At 40.8% G+C, this 17,832-nt stretch overlaps 1 protein-coding gene across 6 annotated transcripts in view; it reads left to right on the top strand.

Moving 5' to 3' along the window:
- Nucleotides 1-17,832, top strand: part of PRELID2 (PRELI domain containing 2) — a 78,834-nt gene that overhangs the window by 18,712 nt on the left and 42,290 nt on the right. For all 6 annotated transcript variants that reach the window (XM_072749902.1, XM_072749897.1, XM_072749899.1 and 3 more), the window contains 2 exons: nt 785-858; nt 2,383-2,543. In XM_072749902.1, coding sequence (XP_072606003.1) covers nt 785-858; nt 2,383-2,543 — 235 coding nt within the window. The remainder of the gene's footprint in view (nt 1-784; nt 859-2,382; nt 2,544-17,832) is intronic.

Raw genomic sequence — 17,832 nt, 5'->3', positions numbered from 1 at the left:
TTCTTTTTTTTTTTTAAATTTTTTTTTTTTAATTTTATTATTTATTTATGATAGTCATACAGAGAGAGAGAGAGAGAGGCAGAGACACAGGCAGAGGGAGAAGCAGACTCCATGCACCGGGAGCCCGACGTGGGATTCGATCCCGGGTCTCCAGGATCGCGCCCTGGGCCAAAGGCAGGCGCCAAACTGCTGCGCCACCCAGGGATCCCTGACCTCCCTTTTTCTTAATTCTTATTTATTTATATGTATATCATGGATGCTGTTCTGGAAACTTTGTTCCAAAACAGAGTAGTGCCAGTCACAGGGAATCTGCTTCCCTTTAAGTAAAGTGTGTGACTAGTATAATTCATTATAGATTAAAATTTTGTAGCCAGAAGCCTGTGCTTGAAAAAATGGTTGGTGCAGAAAGTAGCAGAATCAGATTCTCCAGTTTTTTGTTAAAATGTTCTGTTTGTTGGAATTGAGCAGAAGGCTCACTGGCTCTTGTCATTGGGGTGTCGACATTGATAGACCAGAGGAGTGAACGGTTTGTGATTCTCTGTCCTTGACGTTAGACTATGCAATGCGAGGAGCTGTCCTACCCTTATTCCTTGATCACAGATGCGTGTATTTGGAATGATTTGGCCCAGAAAAGTGGTCAGGGACATGGAGTTGTGAGTCAAACATTTTTCTCTAGGAATTCTACAAACAGAAAATTGACATCAACGTGAAAAGTTTTATTGACATTAGGACAAGAATACATTTCCTTAAAATTTTTTTGAGTGTAAAAATTTTCTGTTTCTAGATGTGTCAACAGGGATCATCTATAGAAAGAGGATTGCAGTCTGTCAGAATGTGGTTCCAGAAATTTTAAGGAAGGTAAATTCATTTTAAAATTTAATCAGATTTGGTGTGTAACATGGGGTGATTTTTACGTCGTCCTGGAAAGAGACAGCATTTTCTGATGTGCAGGAATATTAGAATTTTCCCATTTGTACCTCGTGGGAGGTACTCTGATATCTAATCTCAGTTTTGGCAGATGCCACCAGAGATAGTTTTTTTTTTTTCCATCTATTTCTGCTTCTCTTTTGTGGAAGGCTCTTAGTGGACATGGAGATGGCCTATAATTATTGTAAAGATACGTTGGACATTTTGTGTGAAGTGACCAGCTTTCCTCATCTGTCCATGGTTAGATATGACTCTTAGATAAGAATGATGAGAAGTGGGCAGATGGTAAATATTTAGTCTCATCTTCAGCAAGGAAGATAAAAACTTCAGTTTTTATTTCATTGTCAGAGAGTATAGTTATTTCAGGGAGTATAATGTTCTAGTGCTCTCTGTAATTCTTTTTGTGTGTGTTTCTATAAAGTAATGGTGGTGAGGATGAAATCTTCATGATAGCAAATTGTTTTCTCTCTTTGAAATTCTTAAGCATTCTGGTGGTTGTTGGCAAAGGTAAGTGGGAATTTTTAAAAACATTTCTTGAATCATAAAGGGATTATTGACAAGAGTCCTTTTAGAATCATAAGGAAATAAGAGGAGAGCATTTTGATGTGCACTTTTTAGCGATGTCTCAGATGGTTGTTTCAACCCGGAAGTGATTCTTTTTGTGATGGAGAAGCCAATTAGTTTGCAGATTTTACTGCTGTGCTGTTTGCAGAACAAGCGGTGGCTTCTATCACTTCCTGTTCATGCATGAAGACTGTGTCACATTCTTTGGAGGAAAGAAAGCTGATATGACAATGAAAAAGAACCTTATTTTATTTTCCACATGGTAAACTGTGTTACACTGTGTGCAGCAAATTATCACTGGCTTTTTCCACAGGGTGTGTACCCTGCCTTTGCCTTATATACACGCTTTGAATCTATTATTTAAAAAGGTGTTCAACTTTGTCTTGTATCTCAATTCTTAAATAATTTAAAGACACCTCTGACTTGTACCATGCTGCCTTTGTAGTTTCCCATGTCTCCTCCACCTTGGAAAACAGACATTTTGAGGTATTGGACAGAGTTTAAAATGAAGAAAATATTTTATCTGATATTGTCCTGCATGCGAGCCCGTAAGTGGGCCCAATTAGAATCCATCAATTTAAGAAGGCCATAACCAGCCCTAGAGGAGACACGAAGGAGGTTGGTAATTTGCTTAGTGTTTAGCAGTTAGGAAAATCAGGCCAGGGACTGTACAGCCTGCATAAATCCTGGGCCATTTGCATGTCCTCAGCAGCATTTAGGAAGGTCATAGTGTGTTTGATTATCAAGGACTCACAGCCATTGGTGAGCCATCATTGATATATCAGCATCACTTGTCCTCTTAATTATCCAAGACTAAAAGCAATTCTGGACTCAGTATTAATGTAGCTTGTCTTCCTAAATTGAGAAAGCCGTCTGCTCTCTGTTGGACAGGTGAGCATTTTAAAGGTACCAAGTATCCAGTTGGAAGAAGAATCATGGCTCAATCCTCAGGAAAGAAACATGGCTATACGGAGTCACTGCCTTACATGGACACAATATGCATCCATGAAGGAAGAGTCTGTCTTCCGGGAAAGTATGGAAAATCCAAATTGGTAAGATCACCTGTGTGTGTGTGTGTGTGTGTGTGTGTGTGTGTGTAGGTTGGGTGCAGGGATGCACAAATGACTGCATATATTAAAAAAGCTGTGATTCCATACTCATAACCTCTGTTTACAACTCACATAAGGCATGCATTATTAATTTTTTTTTTTTTTTAGAGAGAGAGTGCATGTATGGGCAAGTGGGGAGAGGGGCAGAGGGCAAGAAAGAGAGAGAATCTCAAGCAGGTTCTATGCCGGGTGCATGGGCTCGATCTCATGACCCTGAGATCATGACCTGAGCTAAAATCAAGAGTTGGACGCTTAACCAACTGAGCCACCCAGGTATCCCGCATTAGTAATTTTTAATCCTACAAGTAGTTAATGAATAGATTTCCCTTTGGGGGAAAAATAACAGAGCTTGACTCTGTCCAGTCCTGGTGCCTCTTTGTCCTCTCCAGAGGCAGTGAGTGTGCTGAGGATTCTTCCAGACTTTTAAGAGATACTCTTAGGTACTTACATGTGTACTCATAGAGCCTGAATAGCAAGGTTTTATATATATGTTTTTACATATATGCTTTCATTCTGTATCAGTCATTGTGCACTTAGGTTTTTTGCTTAATAGAACTTTATCCATTTCGTTTATATAAAACCTAGCTTATTCCTTTGTACTGTTGCATAGTAGTCAATCCTATGATTATACTACATCTGTTTAGTTTTTTTTTTTTTTTTTTTAGATTTTACTTATTTATTTGATAGAGTGCACGTGCACAAGTTGGGGGAGGGACAGAGGGAGAAGCAGACTCCTCATGAGCAGGGAGCCCAATGCGATGGAAGGCTTGATCACAGGACCCTGGGATCATCATGACGGGAGCCGAAGACAGATGCTTAACTGACTGAGCCCCTGTGTAGCTTTTTTTTTTTTTTGCTAAAGGTTCAGATGGTTTCCAGTTTATTACAAACAGTAGTATAGTGTTCGTGAAGCATGTGATCCTCACATATACTATATGAGAATGTCTCTCTAAAGGAGTTTTATTTTTTAAAAAATTTTAAAAGATTTTATTTATTTATTTATGAGAGACACAGAGAAGCAGAGACACAGGCAGAGGGAGAAGCAGACTCCATGCAGGGATCCCCATGTGGGACTTGATCCCTGGACCTTGAGATCACACCCTGAGCCAGTGGCAGACGATCAACTGCTGAGCCACCCTGTTGTATGTATTATTACATACAACAAAGTTTATTCTTAGTGTACAGTTCTATGAGTTTTGGCTTAGTTGTGTAAACACTGTCACTATCAAGCTTTAGAACATTAAAGGAAGATTTTAAAAAGCTATATGCCAAGGTTATTTAATGAGAAAGAATATCCTTTTAATAAATGGTGGATATCTACAAACAAAAGAATGCAGTTGGACCTCTACCTCATACGGAATAAAAAATTAATTCAAAATGGGAGCAGTTCATATTAACATATTTAAAATTTTCTGCCAATGTAATGGGTGAGAAATGATGATTTCTTCTGAGATAGGCTTAAAAACAAAAGCAAAATATAACAAGTGCCAAGTGTTGGTAGTGATTATTGCTGTGAGCTCTAATTTCAGAGGATAATGTACTGTTTTTTGTTTCTCTGTATAATTTGAATTTTTTATTCACCTGTCATTTTAATGGAAATAGTAAGACTCTCAAGCTCAAATAACTAAAACCCCCAAATTTAAAATCCATTCTGGAGCCCCATCACTTGTACAAATCATGACTGCTCCCCACAATTGGGTCTTGAAGTGGCAATTCCCAGATGCTCCAGCAGCACACTGAAGGAGTGTGAAAGCCACGTCTTACTAGCCTCTGAGGCTGGTTTGCCTGGAACCACCTACTAGTGGCTTTTCCTTAGCCTCTCCCGTGACAGGAGCTTCACACAGGACACGGGTGTTTGGCATTAAGTATAGAGACTATGGCCAGAGAATAGGGGAATCTTTTGTTTTTTAGGTTTTTTTGTACATAGAAGTGGTAAAAGGACAGAATTGTCTGTATAAAATCTGATTTTTGTGTGAAACACAAAAGTCTTTCATCTGCGTGGTTTTAGCCTCAGTTTTCTAAGAGATCCTGGCTATTGGCTAGTCTGAACTGGACCTTGACCAGTGAAATGTTAAGTGATAATTGGCCCTGAGAATCCAAGGAAAATATCCTTCAGGACCTTTTTCCTTTGTGTCGTTTTTAGAAGATTATTTTTCCAACAGTACATATGTCTTGTATTATATATATTAAACACATAATCTTAAGCAGTTCTGGGGGGGAACCCCAGTTTTCATTACCTAGCAATAGTGTCTATTCACATAATTTTCTTAGTTCATTTGTAATTGGTATTTAGATTGTTTTTGCATTTTTTTGCTATTACAAGTAACACTGTAATGAAATCCCTATTATGTATTTCTGTAGTTCTTCAATAACCTTTTAAGGTAGATTTCTGGGTCAAAGGTTATGTGTATTTTATAGTTTGATGTATTTTATTAGATTGTTCTTTAAAAAGGTTTGGCCAATTATATTTTTTCTTTCTTTTTCTTTCTTTCTTTTTTTTTTTTTTAAAGATTTTATTCATTCATGAGAGAGAGAGAGAGAGAGAGAGAGGCAGAGGGAGAAGCAGGCTCCATGCAGGGAGCCCCATGTGGGACTTGATCCCAGGACTCCAGGATCATGCCATGAGCCAAAGGCAGGTGGCTCAACCGCTGACCACCCAGGTGTCCCATACTTTGTTTCTTTCTTTGATTTGTTATGTTTCTCCCAAACACTCTTTTAGATTTTTGACACAACAGGCCAATATTTATTGACACCTACTGTATCAAGGTCAAAGCTAGATCCTTCCCCTGCAGAGTTTTTTGTTTTGTTTTCAAAGATTTTATTTATTTATACATGAGAGACATATAGAAAGAGGCAGAGATATAGGCAGAGGGAGAAACAGGTTCCCTGTGGGAAGCCCGATGCAGGACTTGATCCCAGGACCCCGGGATCACAACCTGAGCTAGAGGCAGACGCTCAACCACTGAGCCACCCAGGCACCCCTAGGCAGACATTCTAAATGAGTGGGTAATCGTGGGGGAACATCAAGGAAAGGACATTATTTCTTTCCCCTCTGCCAGGGAATATGAGGATGATGACTACCTATATACCCAGAAGATGAAATATGGACTGATTATTTTTTTTTAAAGAGAAAAAGCTGTCACAGCTGTTGAATCTAAAATTAGACTCTCAAGCTGTGCTCTGGTTAGCAGGTGTGGGTATGTGTTGGGAAAGCAGATGTCATTCTGTCCCTATGCATGGCCTGTTGGCTCAACTCAGAGATGGACTCTGAAAGAGTTCTCTTCGAATCAGACTAAGCCTTGATCTGTGCTTTTTTACCTGGATCCAGTTTTGGCTTCCTGCTGATGTTTCTGTACTTGTTATGGCACCTTCTTGGGCAAGAACTACATTGTAAGTTCAAGTTCCCTCAAGCGCACCAGCTCTGGGGCTGTAAGCTCCTTGGTTGGACAGTCATGGTTTTCTTGCCAACATCTTACATTCCAAGATAAATTTATTAATTTCTTACTATTTTGTGTTTGGTCCTATTTTTAAAAATGTATTTATTTGTTAGTTTCTGGTTCTTTTCCTTAAAATGGATTTTTACTGTACTGTGTGGGCATGCAATTGATACAAATTTGATTTGGCTTTCCTGATGGATATTTACTTTAAGCAATTCAAAAAAGATAATCATCTTGTAAAAGTATTTTCATGGGCTTTTTTCTCTCACCACACCTGTATGGGTTTTGTGGTCGGCAGTAACTATTCTGTTATCTTAAAGCAAGGTTTTATTTATTACTGTTAGTGGAGACCTTAGTGTAGACTCACTGTTCATGCTGTTGCCCAGCTGGCTTTCTTTGGCTTTAGGTTAACAGGATCATTCCCTGATTCTCAGTGGTGAGATTCTTAGTGGCCTGTGTCTTTACCCATCCCTGTGGAACAGCTTTTCCTTATTCATCAATGCTTATAAACCTTATTTCTGAGATTTAAAATGTGCAGCCTAGTAGAGTGTGGGCTAATAATGTTGGATATAGTGACCTAACATTTATAGAATATCAAATTCCTTCGGAAATGTAGGAAAAGAAACAGAAAAGCCAAAATCAAACTTTACACCCGTATTAATGGGTTGAACAACTGTTTTTAGTTAAAAAAATATTCATTATAATTGAAGTTACATGTATGAATATTTTTGATCCTAATAAGATGTACATTTTTTATTTCTTATTTTTTTTTTTTAATTAATTTTTATTGGTGTTCAATTTACCAACATACAGAAAAACACCCAGTGCTCATCCCGTCAAGTGTCCACCTCAGTGCCCGTCACCCATTCCCCTCCAACACCCGCCCTCCTCCCCCTCCACCACCCCTAGTTCGTTTCCCCGAGTTAGGAGTCTTTATGTTCTGTCTCCCTTCCTGATATTTCCCAACATTTCTTCTCCCTTCCTTTATATTCCCTTTCACTATTATTCATATTCCCCAAATGAATGAGAACATACACTGTTTGTCCTTCTCCGACTGACTTATTTCACTCAGCATAATACCCTCCAGTTCCATCCACGTTGAAGCAAATGGTGGGTATTTGTCGTTTCTAATTGCTGAGTAATATTCCATTGTATACATAAACCACATCTTCTTTATCCATTCATCTTTCGATGGACACCGAGGCTCCTTCCACAGTTTGGCTATTGTGGACATTGCTGATAGAAACATCGGGGTGCAGGTGTCCCGACGTTTCATTGCATCTGAATCTTTGGGGTAAATCCCCAACAGTGCAATTGCTGGGTCGTAGGGCAGGTCTATTTTTAACTCTTTGAGGAACCTCCACACAGTTTTCCAGAGTGGCTGTACCAGTTCACATTCCCACCAACAGTGTAAGAGGGTTCCCTTTTCTCCGCATCCTCTCCAACATTTGTTGTTTCCTGCCTTGTTAATTTTCCCCATTCTCACTGGTGTGAGGTGGTATCTCATTGTGGTTTTGATTTGTATTTCCCTGATGGCAAGTGATGCAGAGCATTTTCTCATGTGCTTGTTGGCCATGTCCATGTCTTCCTCTGTGAGATTTCTCTTCATGTCTTTTGCCCATTTCATGATTGGATTGTTTGTTTCTTTGGTGTTGAGTTTAATAAGTTCTTTATAGATTTTGGAAACTAGCCCTTTATCTGATATGTCATTTGCAAATATCTTCTCCCATTCTGTAGGTTGTCTTTTAGTTTTGTTGACTGTATCCTTTGCTGTGCAAAAGCTTCTTATCTTGATGAAGTCCCAATAGTTCATTTTTGCTTTTGTTTCTTTTGCCTTTGTGGATGTATCTTGCAAGAAATTACTGTGGCCAAGTTCAAAAAGGGTGTTGCCTGTGTTCTCCTCTAGGATTTTGATGGACTCTTGTCTCACATTTAGATCTCTCATCCATTTTGAGTTTATCTTTGTGTATGGTGAAAGAGAGTGGTCCAGTTTCATTCTTCTGCATGTGGATGTCCAATTTTCCCAGCACCATTTATTGAAGAGACTGTCTTTCTTCCAATGGATAGTCTTTCCTCCTTTATCGAATATTAGATGACCATACATTTCAGGGTCCATTTCTGGGTTCTCTATTCTGTTCCATTGATCTATGTGTCTGTTTTTGTGCCAGTACCACACTGTCTTGATGACCACAGCTTTGTAGTACAACCTGAAATCTGGCATTGTGATGCCCCCAGCTATGGTTTTCTTTTTTAAAATTCCCCTGGCTATACGGGGTCTTTTCTGATTCCACACAAATCTTAAAATAATTTGTTCTAACTCTCTGAAGAAAGTCCATGGTATTTTGATAGGGATTGCATTAAACGTATAAATTGCCCTGGGTAACATTGACATTTTTACAATATTAATTCTGCCAATCCATGAGCATGGAATATTTTTCCATCTCTTTGTGTCTTCCTCAATTTCTTTCAGAAGTGTTCTATAGTTTTTAGGGTATAGATCTTTTACCTCTTTGGTTAGGTTTATTCCTAGGTATCTTATGCTTTTGGGTGCAATTGTAAATGGGATTGACTCCTTAATTTCTCTTTCTTCAGTCTCATTGTTAGTATATAGAAATGCCATTGATTTCTGGGCATTGATTTTGTATCCTGCCACGCTACCAAATTGCTGTATGAGTTCTAGCAATCTTGGGGTGGAGGCTTTTGGGTTTTCTATGTAGAGTATCATGTCATCGGCGAAGAGGGAGAGTTTGACTTCTTCTTTGCCAATTTGAATGCCTTTAATGTCTTTTTGTTGTCTGATTGCTGAGGCGAGGACTTCCAGAACTATGTTGAACAGCAGTGGTGAGAGTGGACATCCCTGTCTTGTTCCTGATCTTAGGGGAAAGGCTCCCAGTGCTTCCCCATTGAGAATGATATTTGCTGTGGGCTTTTCGTAGATGGCTTTTAAGATGTCAAGGAAAGTTCCCTCTATCCCAACACTCTGAAGGGTTTTGATCAGGAATGGATGCTGTATTTTGTCAAATGCTTTCTCTGCATCTAATGAGAGGATCATATGGTTCTTGGTTTTTCTCTTGCTGATATGATGAATCACATTGATGGTTTTACGAGTGTTGAACCAGCCTTGTGTCCCAGGGATAAATCCTACTTGGTCATGGTGAATAATTTTCTTAATGTGTTGTTGGATCCTATTGGCTAGTATCTTGTTGAGAATTTTTGCATCCATGTTCATCAGGGATATTGGTCTGTAATTCTCCTTTTTGGTGGGGTCTTTGTCTGGTTTCGGAATTAAGGTGATGCTGGCCTCGTAGAACGAATTTGGAAGTACTCCATCTCTTTCTATCTTTCCAAACAGCTTTAGTAGAATAGGTATGATTTCTTCTTTAAACGTTTGATAGAATTCCCCTGGGAAGCCATCTGGCCCTGGACTCTTGTGTCTTGGGAGGTTTTTGATGACTGCTTCAATTTCCTCCCTGGTTATTGGCCTGTTCAGGTTTTCTATTTCTTCCTGCTCCAGTTTTGGTAGTTTGTGGCTTTCCAGGAATGCGTCCATTTCTTCTAGATTTCCTAATTTATTGGCGTACAGCTGTTCATAATTTGTTTTTAAAATCGTTTGTATTTCCTTGGTGTTGGTAGTGATGTCCCCTTTCTCATTCTTGATTTTATTAATTTGAGTCTTCTCTCTCTTCTTTTTAATAAGGTTGGCTAATGGTTTATCTATCTTATTAATTCTTTCAAAGAACCAACTCCTGGTTCTGTTGATCTGTTCCACAGTTCTTTTGGTCTCGATATCATTGAGTTCTGCTCGAATTTTAATTAACTGTCTTCTTCTGCTGGGGGTGGGGTCTATTTGTTGCTTTTTCTCTAGTTCCTTTATGTGTAAGGTGAGCTTTTGAATTTGGGATCTTTCCAGTTTTTGAATGGATGCTTGTATTGCGATGTATTTCCCCCTCAGGACTGCTTTTGCTGCATCCCAAAGATTTTGAACGGTTGTATCTTCATTCTCATTAGTTTCCATGAATCTTTTTAATTCTTCCTTAATTTCCTGGTTGACCTTTTCATCTTTTAGCAGGATGGTCCTTAACCTCCATGTGTTTGTGGTCCTTCCAAACTTCTTGTCGTGATTAAGTTCTAATTTCAAGGCATTATGGTCTGAGAATATACAGGGGACTATCCCGATCTTTTGGTATCGGTTCAGACCCGATTTGTGACCCAGTATGTGGTCTATTCTGGAGAAAGTTCCATGTGCACTTGAGAAGAATGTGTATTCAGTTGAGTTTGGATGTAAAGTTCTGTAGATATCTGTGAAATCCATCTGGTCCAGTGTATCATTTAAAGCTCTCGTTTCTTTGGAGATGTTGTGCTTAGAAGACCTATCCAGGGTAGAAAGAGCTAGATTGAAGTCACCAAGTATAAGTGTATTATTATCAAGGTATTTCTTCAGTTTGGTTATTAATTGGTTTAAATATTTGGCAGCTCCCACATTCGGGGCATATATATTGAGGATTGTTAAGTCCTCTTGTTGGATAGATCCTTTCAGTATGAGATAGTGTCCCTCTTCATCTCTCACTATAGTCTTTGGGGTAAATTTTAATTTATCTGATATAAGGATGGCAACCCCTGCTTTCTTTTGAGGACCATTTGAATGGTAAATGGTTCTCCAACCTCTTATTTTCAGGTTGTAGGTGTCCTTCTGTCTAAAATGAGTCTCTTGTAGACAGCAAATAGATGGGTCCTGCTTTTTTATCCAGTCTGAAACCCTGCGCCTTTTGATGGGGTCATTAAGCCCGTTCACGTTCAGAGTTACTACTGATAGATATGAGTTTAGTGTCATCATATCTATTCAGTCCTTGTTTTTGTGGATTGTTCCACTGACCTTCTTCTTAAAGGGGAATTTTAAGAGTCCCCCTTAAAATTTCTTGCAGAGCTGGTTTGGAGGTTACATATTCTTTCAGTTGCTGTCTGTCTTGGAAGCTCTTTATCTCTCCTTCCATTTTGAATGAAAGCCTTGCTGGATAAAGTATTCTTGGTTGCATGTTCTTTTCATTTAGGACCCTGAATATATCCTGCCAGCCCTTTCTGGCCTGCCAGGTCTCTGTGGAGAGGTCTGCTGTTACCCTAATATTCCTCCCCATAAAAGTCAGGGACTTTTTTTCTCTTGCTGCTTTAAGGATCTTCTCCTTATCTTTGGAATTTGCAAGCTTCACTATTAAATGTCGAGGTGTTGAACGGTTTTTGTTGATTTTAGGGGGGGATCTCTCTATTTCCTGGATCTGAATGCCTGTTTCCCTTCCCAGATTCGGAAAGTTTTCAGCTATGATTTGTTCAAATACATATTCTGGCCCTCTGTCCCTTTCGGCGCCCTCAGGAACCCCAATTAAACGTAGGTTTTTCTTCCTCAGGCTGTCATTTATTTCCCTTAATCTATCCTCATGGTCTTTTAATTGCTTGTCTCTTTTTTCCTCAGTTTCCCTCTTTGCCATCAACTTGTCTTCTATGTCACTCACTCGTTCTTCCACCTCGTTAACCCTCGTCGTTAGGACTTCTAGCTTGGATTGCATCTCATTTAATTGATTTTTAATTTCTGTCTGATTGGATCTAAATTCTGCAGTCATGAAGTCTCTTGAGTCCTTTATGGTTTTTTCTAGAGCCACCAGTAGCTGTAAAATAGTGCTTCTGAATTGGCTTTCTGACATTGAATTGTAATCCATATTTTGTAATTCTGTGGGAGAGTGGGCTGTTTCTGATTCTTTTTTTTGAGGTGAGGTTTTCCTTCTAGTCATTTTGCTCAGTGCAGAGTGGCCAAAAACAAGTTGTATTGGGAAAAGGAGAAAAAGAGAGAGAAGGAAAGAAAAGAGAAAAAGAAAAAAGAGAAAGAAGAAAAAAAAGGGGGGGAAAGAGAAGAAAAAGAAAGAAAAAGAAAGAAAGGAGATAAAAGAAAAAAAGGGGGGTGGGGCGGGGTAAGCAATCAGAAATCAAGAAGAAAGAAAGAAAAAAAAGCACAAAACAAAACAAACAAATAAAAAAAAACACACAAAAAAACATAAAAACAAAAACAAAAAAAACCAAAAGCAAAAACCACGGGGAGTATCTTCCGATTCTGTGTACTTTAAGTCCCTTGACTTCCCTTGGAACTGGTCCGTCTCGCTGGTCTTCTGGGGGAGGGGCCTGCTGTGCTGATTCTCAGGTGTTAGCACTTGGGGGAGCTGCTCTGCCCCTGCCTGGTGCAGGGCTCAGTGGGGGTTGTTCACCCCGTGAGGCCCCGGGAGGAAGCCACAGTGGCGGGGTCAGCTCTGGGACCCTGGAGTCAGCTGCCGCAGTAGCTCCGGGGCTCTCCGGTTGCAGGGCCTGGGGGTTCCCGGGCGGGGCCGCTGATCTGCTCAGTTCCAGGCAGGAGCGTCCTCGCTGTCCTGGGCCCTCCCGGCCTCTGCCTGTCCCGGGGGGAGGCCGGATCCTGGGCTGTGTCCCGGCGCCCTGTGCTCCGGGGCCTGCGCTGTTGGATTCGCGCTCCCGGCGGTGCAGCCTCCTCCGCGGAGCCGCCGCCCGAGCCCCTCCGAGCTGTTCCCGGAGCCGCGCCGCCCCCTCCGCGCGGAGCTTCTTCCTCCGCCCGAGCCGCTGCCGCCCAGCTGTTCCCGGAGCCGCGCCGCCCCCTCCGCGGAGCTTCTTCCTCCGCCCGCGCCGCTGCCGCCGAGCTGTTCCCGGAGCCGCGCAGCCCCCTCCGCGGAGCCGCCGCCCGAGCCCCTCCGAGCTGCTCCGGGTCCCGCCGAGCGCTGCAGCCCTTAGGGAGCTCGGCGCATCTCCCGGGGCGCAGTTCCTCTGTTACTGTCCCAGGGAGCCCGAGGGCATCCCCGCCTTTCTGGGGATCCTGCTCCAATTCCCCGGGAGGCCTTTCCGCGGGGAAGGTTGGTGCAGCTCCTGCTCCTCCGGGACGGGGCTCTCCTGTCCTGGGGACACTCGCCCCGGCCTCAGCCCGGCTCCTCGCGGGGCCCCTCCCCCTTGGAGGCCTTTTGTTCCTTTATTTCTTTTTCCCCGTCTTCCTACCTTGATAGAAGCGCGAACTCTTCTCACTGTAGCGTTCCAGATGGTCTCTCTTTAAATCTCAGGCCGAATTCGTAGATTTTCAGGATGATTGGATGGTTTTCTAGGTAATTTGTTGAGGACAAGTGACCTGGAGACCCTACTCTGCCGCCATCTTGCCCCTCCCCCCTATTTCTTATTTTTCAATTTCTGGATTAAAACATCCCAAGTCTTGAGTATTCATCTGGGGAATCACAAATAGTAAAATTTACATGTTTTAAGGGGCTGATGGTTGGGCATTTTTTTTTGAGTGTGTGTCCATGTTTTCCTTGTTTTGAAACCTTTATCCCTCTAGTAGCAAATTTGACAGTTTGGTGACTTCCATGTGTTGGGCACTAGCCTTTTTGGTTGACCTTCACATTTGCCTTCACTGAAATATTAGAATATTCTGGCTGTGTTAACTTTACTCAGGAATTACTTTTGAGCCCTATTCCTGACAGTAAAGGGCTTGAAAGGTGTATTTATCAACTAGCCCAGATAAATACCAAGGTATTCATCCCCAAACACGACACCCTGTTACTTATGTTGATCTTAATTTCCAGGGCACCAGTGGGGTAGTTAGACAATTAGCAGAATGCATTCCTGATTATAGGAAACTGGGCAACAATGCCTTTTCTGTGTAAATATGACATTTTGCCAGGAGTCTTATTTTTGACTCAATAAGATGACCCTCAAAAAGATATTCATAAAAAAAGATATTCATTTGCTTTTTATGTTTGTGTTCATATAATCAGTGTCTTCTCTGTTTTCCTATCCTGCTGTATCCTCAGGATGTAGCACAGTGCTCAGATGCCTGCAGAGGATGCTCTGTGCTATCTGTTGACTGAATGGCAGTTTGTGCTTCTTACAGGTGAAATGGGGATAAGGGAAGTGAAAAGGAATGGAATTAACAGGAGGGGCAAGTGCAAACTGGGAAAGTCCCAAATGATTTGGTAGGAACTTCAACATTGAGGAAATCTTGAAATTACCAGTAATACGGAGACCTTGTTTCTGGTTTTTGCTGCTTGGTTACTTACATACAGTTGGACTCTGAGGAAAGACACAAAGCTGGCTTGAACTCCCTCATAAAGTAGTGTGAAGATTTAATAAGATAATAGGTGGGAATGCTCTGTACTTGGAGAGTATAAGGCACCAGACACGTGGAAGCTGTTGTTGGAACTAATAGTGAATAAATGCTGTTTTCAAAGGGAGGTGGCTCTTTAAAGGTACTAACTTTGAAAAGTGGAGTAAGCTGTTTTATTGAAAATAGCAGTGATAATTGAACTGGAAACAAGGATGTTTAGCTAGGGGAGCATTCTGTGTCATTTGCAAGGAAGGACTTGTGAAATACCTTAGGTAATGCCTGTTGACTTTGTGTTTTCATCCTTCTTGCCCTTTGGTTTGGGTTGTGTATTAGTGTAGGATTCAGGGCGATGGTTAAACATGCAGATTCCTTGTGTTGGCTCTAGTTTTATAGGCCTGGGCTGGCTCTTGGGAATCAACGTTTCTTAAGATCTTAAGGCGAATCTGTTGTGCACACAGATTTGGGAGCCCCGGATACCTAGTCCATATCCTGTGGTCCCAGTGGTGCACAAACATGCTGCTGGCACCTCTTTGGAACTCCATTTTTTTTTTTTTTTGCAAAATTCCCATTAATCTTATAAAGCATCACCAGTTGATAATCTGGTTCTTCAGCAAATAGTAAACACTTTTTGTCAGAAACACCCTCCTGAAAAGTTTAACAATTCAGTTGAGGGCCCTCTTGATTTTATGTAGGAAAGGAATTTTCAGTGGAAGTGAAGGAGGAAGAAGGGAGACTTGAGTGGTCTGATAAGTGTCAAAATTGGGTTGTCGCTGCTTTTATGGATCAGAGATGCTGGTTAAATTTTCTTTTCTTTTTTTTTTTTAATTTTGTGTTAGCTTCTTATGTATCTGTAGGAAGTAAATATGTTGTGTATTTAAAATTATGATATTTTATCACCATGCATTGATATGCAGAGCAATCTAAAGATGATAAGACAACAGAGCAGGAATCTGATGCCCATTTACCTAGTCTAAGGATCTGCCTTCTACAGCAGGTTGAGAATTGACACCTGGGTGCTTGGTTGTCATCTTTCCAATCAAGGATACTATTGGTAGCTCAGTAGAGATGGAAAATAAAAAATCCAAGGGGAGTTCAGTTTCCTGGTCTGCACTTAGAGCTTCCTTTTGAGACATTTCCTGTGCTTAGAGGTGGAGGCAGCTCCATTTCATATATGTCTGACCTCAAGAGGGTTGGAGGATTGAGAGAAATTGAGGTGGTAATTTCGAGCTAGTTCTTGATTCTCTGCTCTGCTCTGAGATGACTCAACAGCCCTTTGGCCGAAGATGGGAAAACCCTGCCCTTATGTAGGTCTAGTTTGGACAAGTCTTAACTCCAATACCCTTTGTTATCATATGTTAAAATAATCTTTCCTCTTTTTTTTTTGTTAAGTATTGCATATGCATCATAGGATAGTTACAATATACATATAAAAAACCCAGAGTATGTTCATGCCCTCTTCAGGTATTTTGTGCTCTTTCTAGTCAGTGGCCCCGTAGGGAACCAATATTCTGACCTCCATCCTTATAGATTACTATTACCTACAGTTGATCTTTGGGTGGAATGGAATCAGTGTATGTGCCCAGCTGTATCAGTTTTCTTTTGCTAAATATTGTGTCTGGGAGCCTCATCCTATCCGTACTACTTGTTCCATGCTGTGTAGCATTTCATCCTAGGAGCATACTGCACTTGCTACAATATATTTAATCATTCTGCAGAAAAATCATTTTTATAAACATGGAATCATACTGTACATGATGTCCTGACTTTTACATTAATTTGACATTACATTTGGGACTGTCTTTCCTTATTAAATGTGTCATTTTAAAATGATTTTCTATGGCTGTTTAGATGTATTCGTTGGATAAAAATTATTCTAGTGTGTTTTATTAAATGTCTGTATTGGGCATTTGCATTATTTCTCATTATCTGCTCTTCTAAATAATGGTGTGATGAATATCTTTATAGGCTATTCTAAGCCCTCAACTAAGATTATTTGCTTAGGACACATTTTTAGAAGTAGATATATGAGTCTAAGGGTTTGCATGTGTTTGAGGCTTTTATTAGGTTAGGTATAGCTAAACTGAAGCACGCATTTCAACGCATCTTAGAAAACTCCCCAGGGCATGAGAGTTGGCAATATTGTATAGATCTCCATTGGAAAGTGGGATCAGAAACAGCTACAGAATTTGCAGGGCCAAGTGCAAAATGAAAATATAGAGCCCCTTGTTCAAAGTGGTTGAGAATTTCAGAAACAGTGACATCAGATCATTTAATCAAGTGTGTAGCCCTTCTGAGAGCAGAGTCTGTACAGCTGTGCAGCAGCATAGGTGGCATGTCCTTGAAGCCAGCACCAAATGGGGTGTGTGGGACGGGAGGCTGATATCCCAAGGCAAGACTCTGAGTGGACCAGTTCACAAACTTGTAGATTTTGAAACTTTGCCCACCATTCAGGATGCCAATAAGTTTGCACTGAATAGACATTTTTTTCTAGGTCATAGGATTCGAGGAAGGGATATGGGATCTGAGATTAACTGTGTGGATTTATTTATTTATTTTTTAAATAAATTTATTTTTTTATTGGTGTTCAATTTGTCAACATACAGAATAACACCCAGTGCTCATCCCATCAAGTGCCCACCTCAGTGCCCGCCACCCAGTCACCCCCACCCCCCACCCACATCCCTACTGTGTGGATTTAAATAGTAGCCCTGCCACTTATTTTTGTGAGGCCTTAGCAAATTTGCCTCATTGAACCTGTTTTTTTTTTAATTGGTAAAATGGCATTAATATTACCTCATAAGACTGTTGTGAGAATTAACTGAAATAGTGTATACAACGGACTTAATACTTTACCACAGTAGGCTATTAACAAGTGTTATCTGGGGTACCTGGGTGGCTCAGTTGGTTAAGCATCCGACTCTTAATCTTAGCTAAGGTCTTAATCTCAGGGTCCTGAATTCAAGTCTTGCTTTGGGCTTCACACTGGGTGTGGAGCCTACTTAAAACAAGTGTTATCTATTATAATTGATTATCAGTTCTTAAATACCATGTTTTAAGAGACTAAGCCGCCTTTCCCTATAATATATACCTGTGCTAGGCTGTTTGGCTCCTGAGATTCTACTACCACTTGATAATTCCTTAGCATTGGGATACTCCCTGCTGCAGCTCACTATTAATAATTTAGGGCTATTGTTAACAACCCATTCCTGGGACTTGTTAGAGGAGAGCAACTCAAAGGGGGAGGGCCTCAGGAGCGAGGGCTAGCGAGGCCAGAGGAGTGTTTGGTTTCACATGGCTATCGTGCAGAGCCTGTGAGTGTGATGTGTGATAGCAAGGTGAGGAAGATGCTGGTAAGATGGGAGGGCTCTGGAGCTCCAAGGGCTTTGAATGCCAGAACAGGTAGGGAGGGTTTCATTGCCTCCCTAAGTGGTTTAGGATGATCGAATGTCACCTGGAATTTAATGAGGTATAAAGGTTCGGGAGTTGATCAGAGTTAGATTTGTGCTGTGAGCATTTAACTTCTCAGATACAGTGTTTGTCTTTGTGTAAATGGGAATCCTAATGGTGGTGTAGTAAATAGCATTATTATTATTATTAGTAATCGTAGTAGGTTAGTATTATCAACTAACATTTATTGAATGTTTACCCATATTACCTT

Source organism: Vulpes vulpes, chromosome 2 (genome assembly GCF_048418805.1).
Source record: "Vulpes vulpes isolate BD-2025 chromosome 2, VulVul3, whole genome shotgun sequence".
NCBI classification, from domain to species: domain Eukaryota; kingdom Metazoa; phylum Chordata; class Mammalia; order Carnivora; family Canidae; genus Vulpes; species Vulpes vulpes.
Note: the sequence above shows the minus strand (reverse complement) of the source record. Positions and strands in the feature narration are given on the sequence as shown.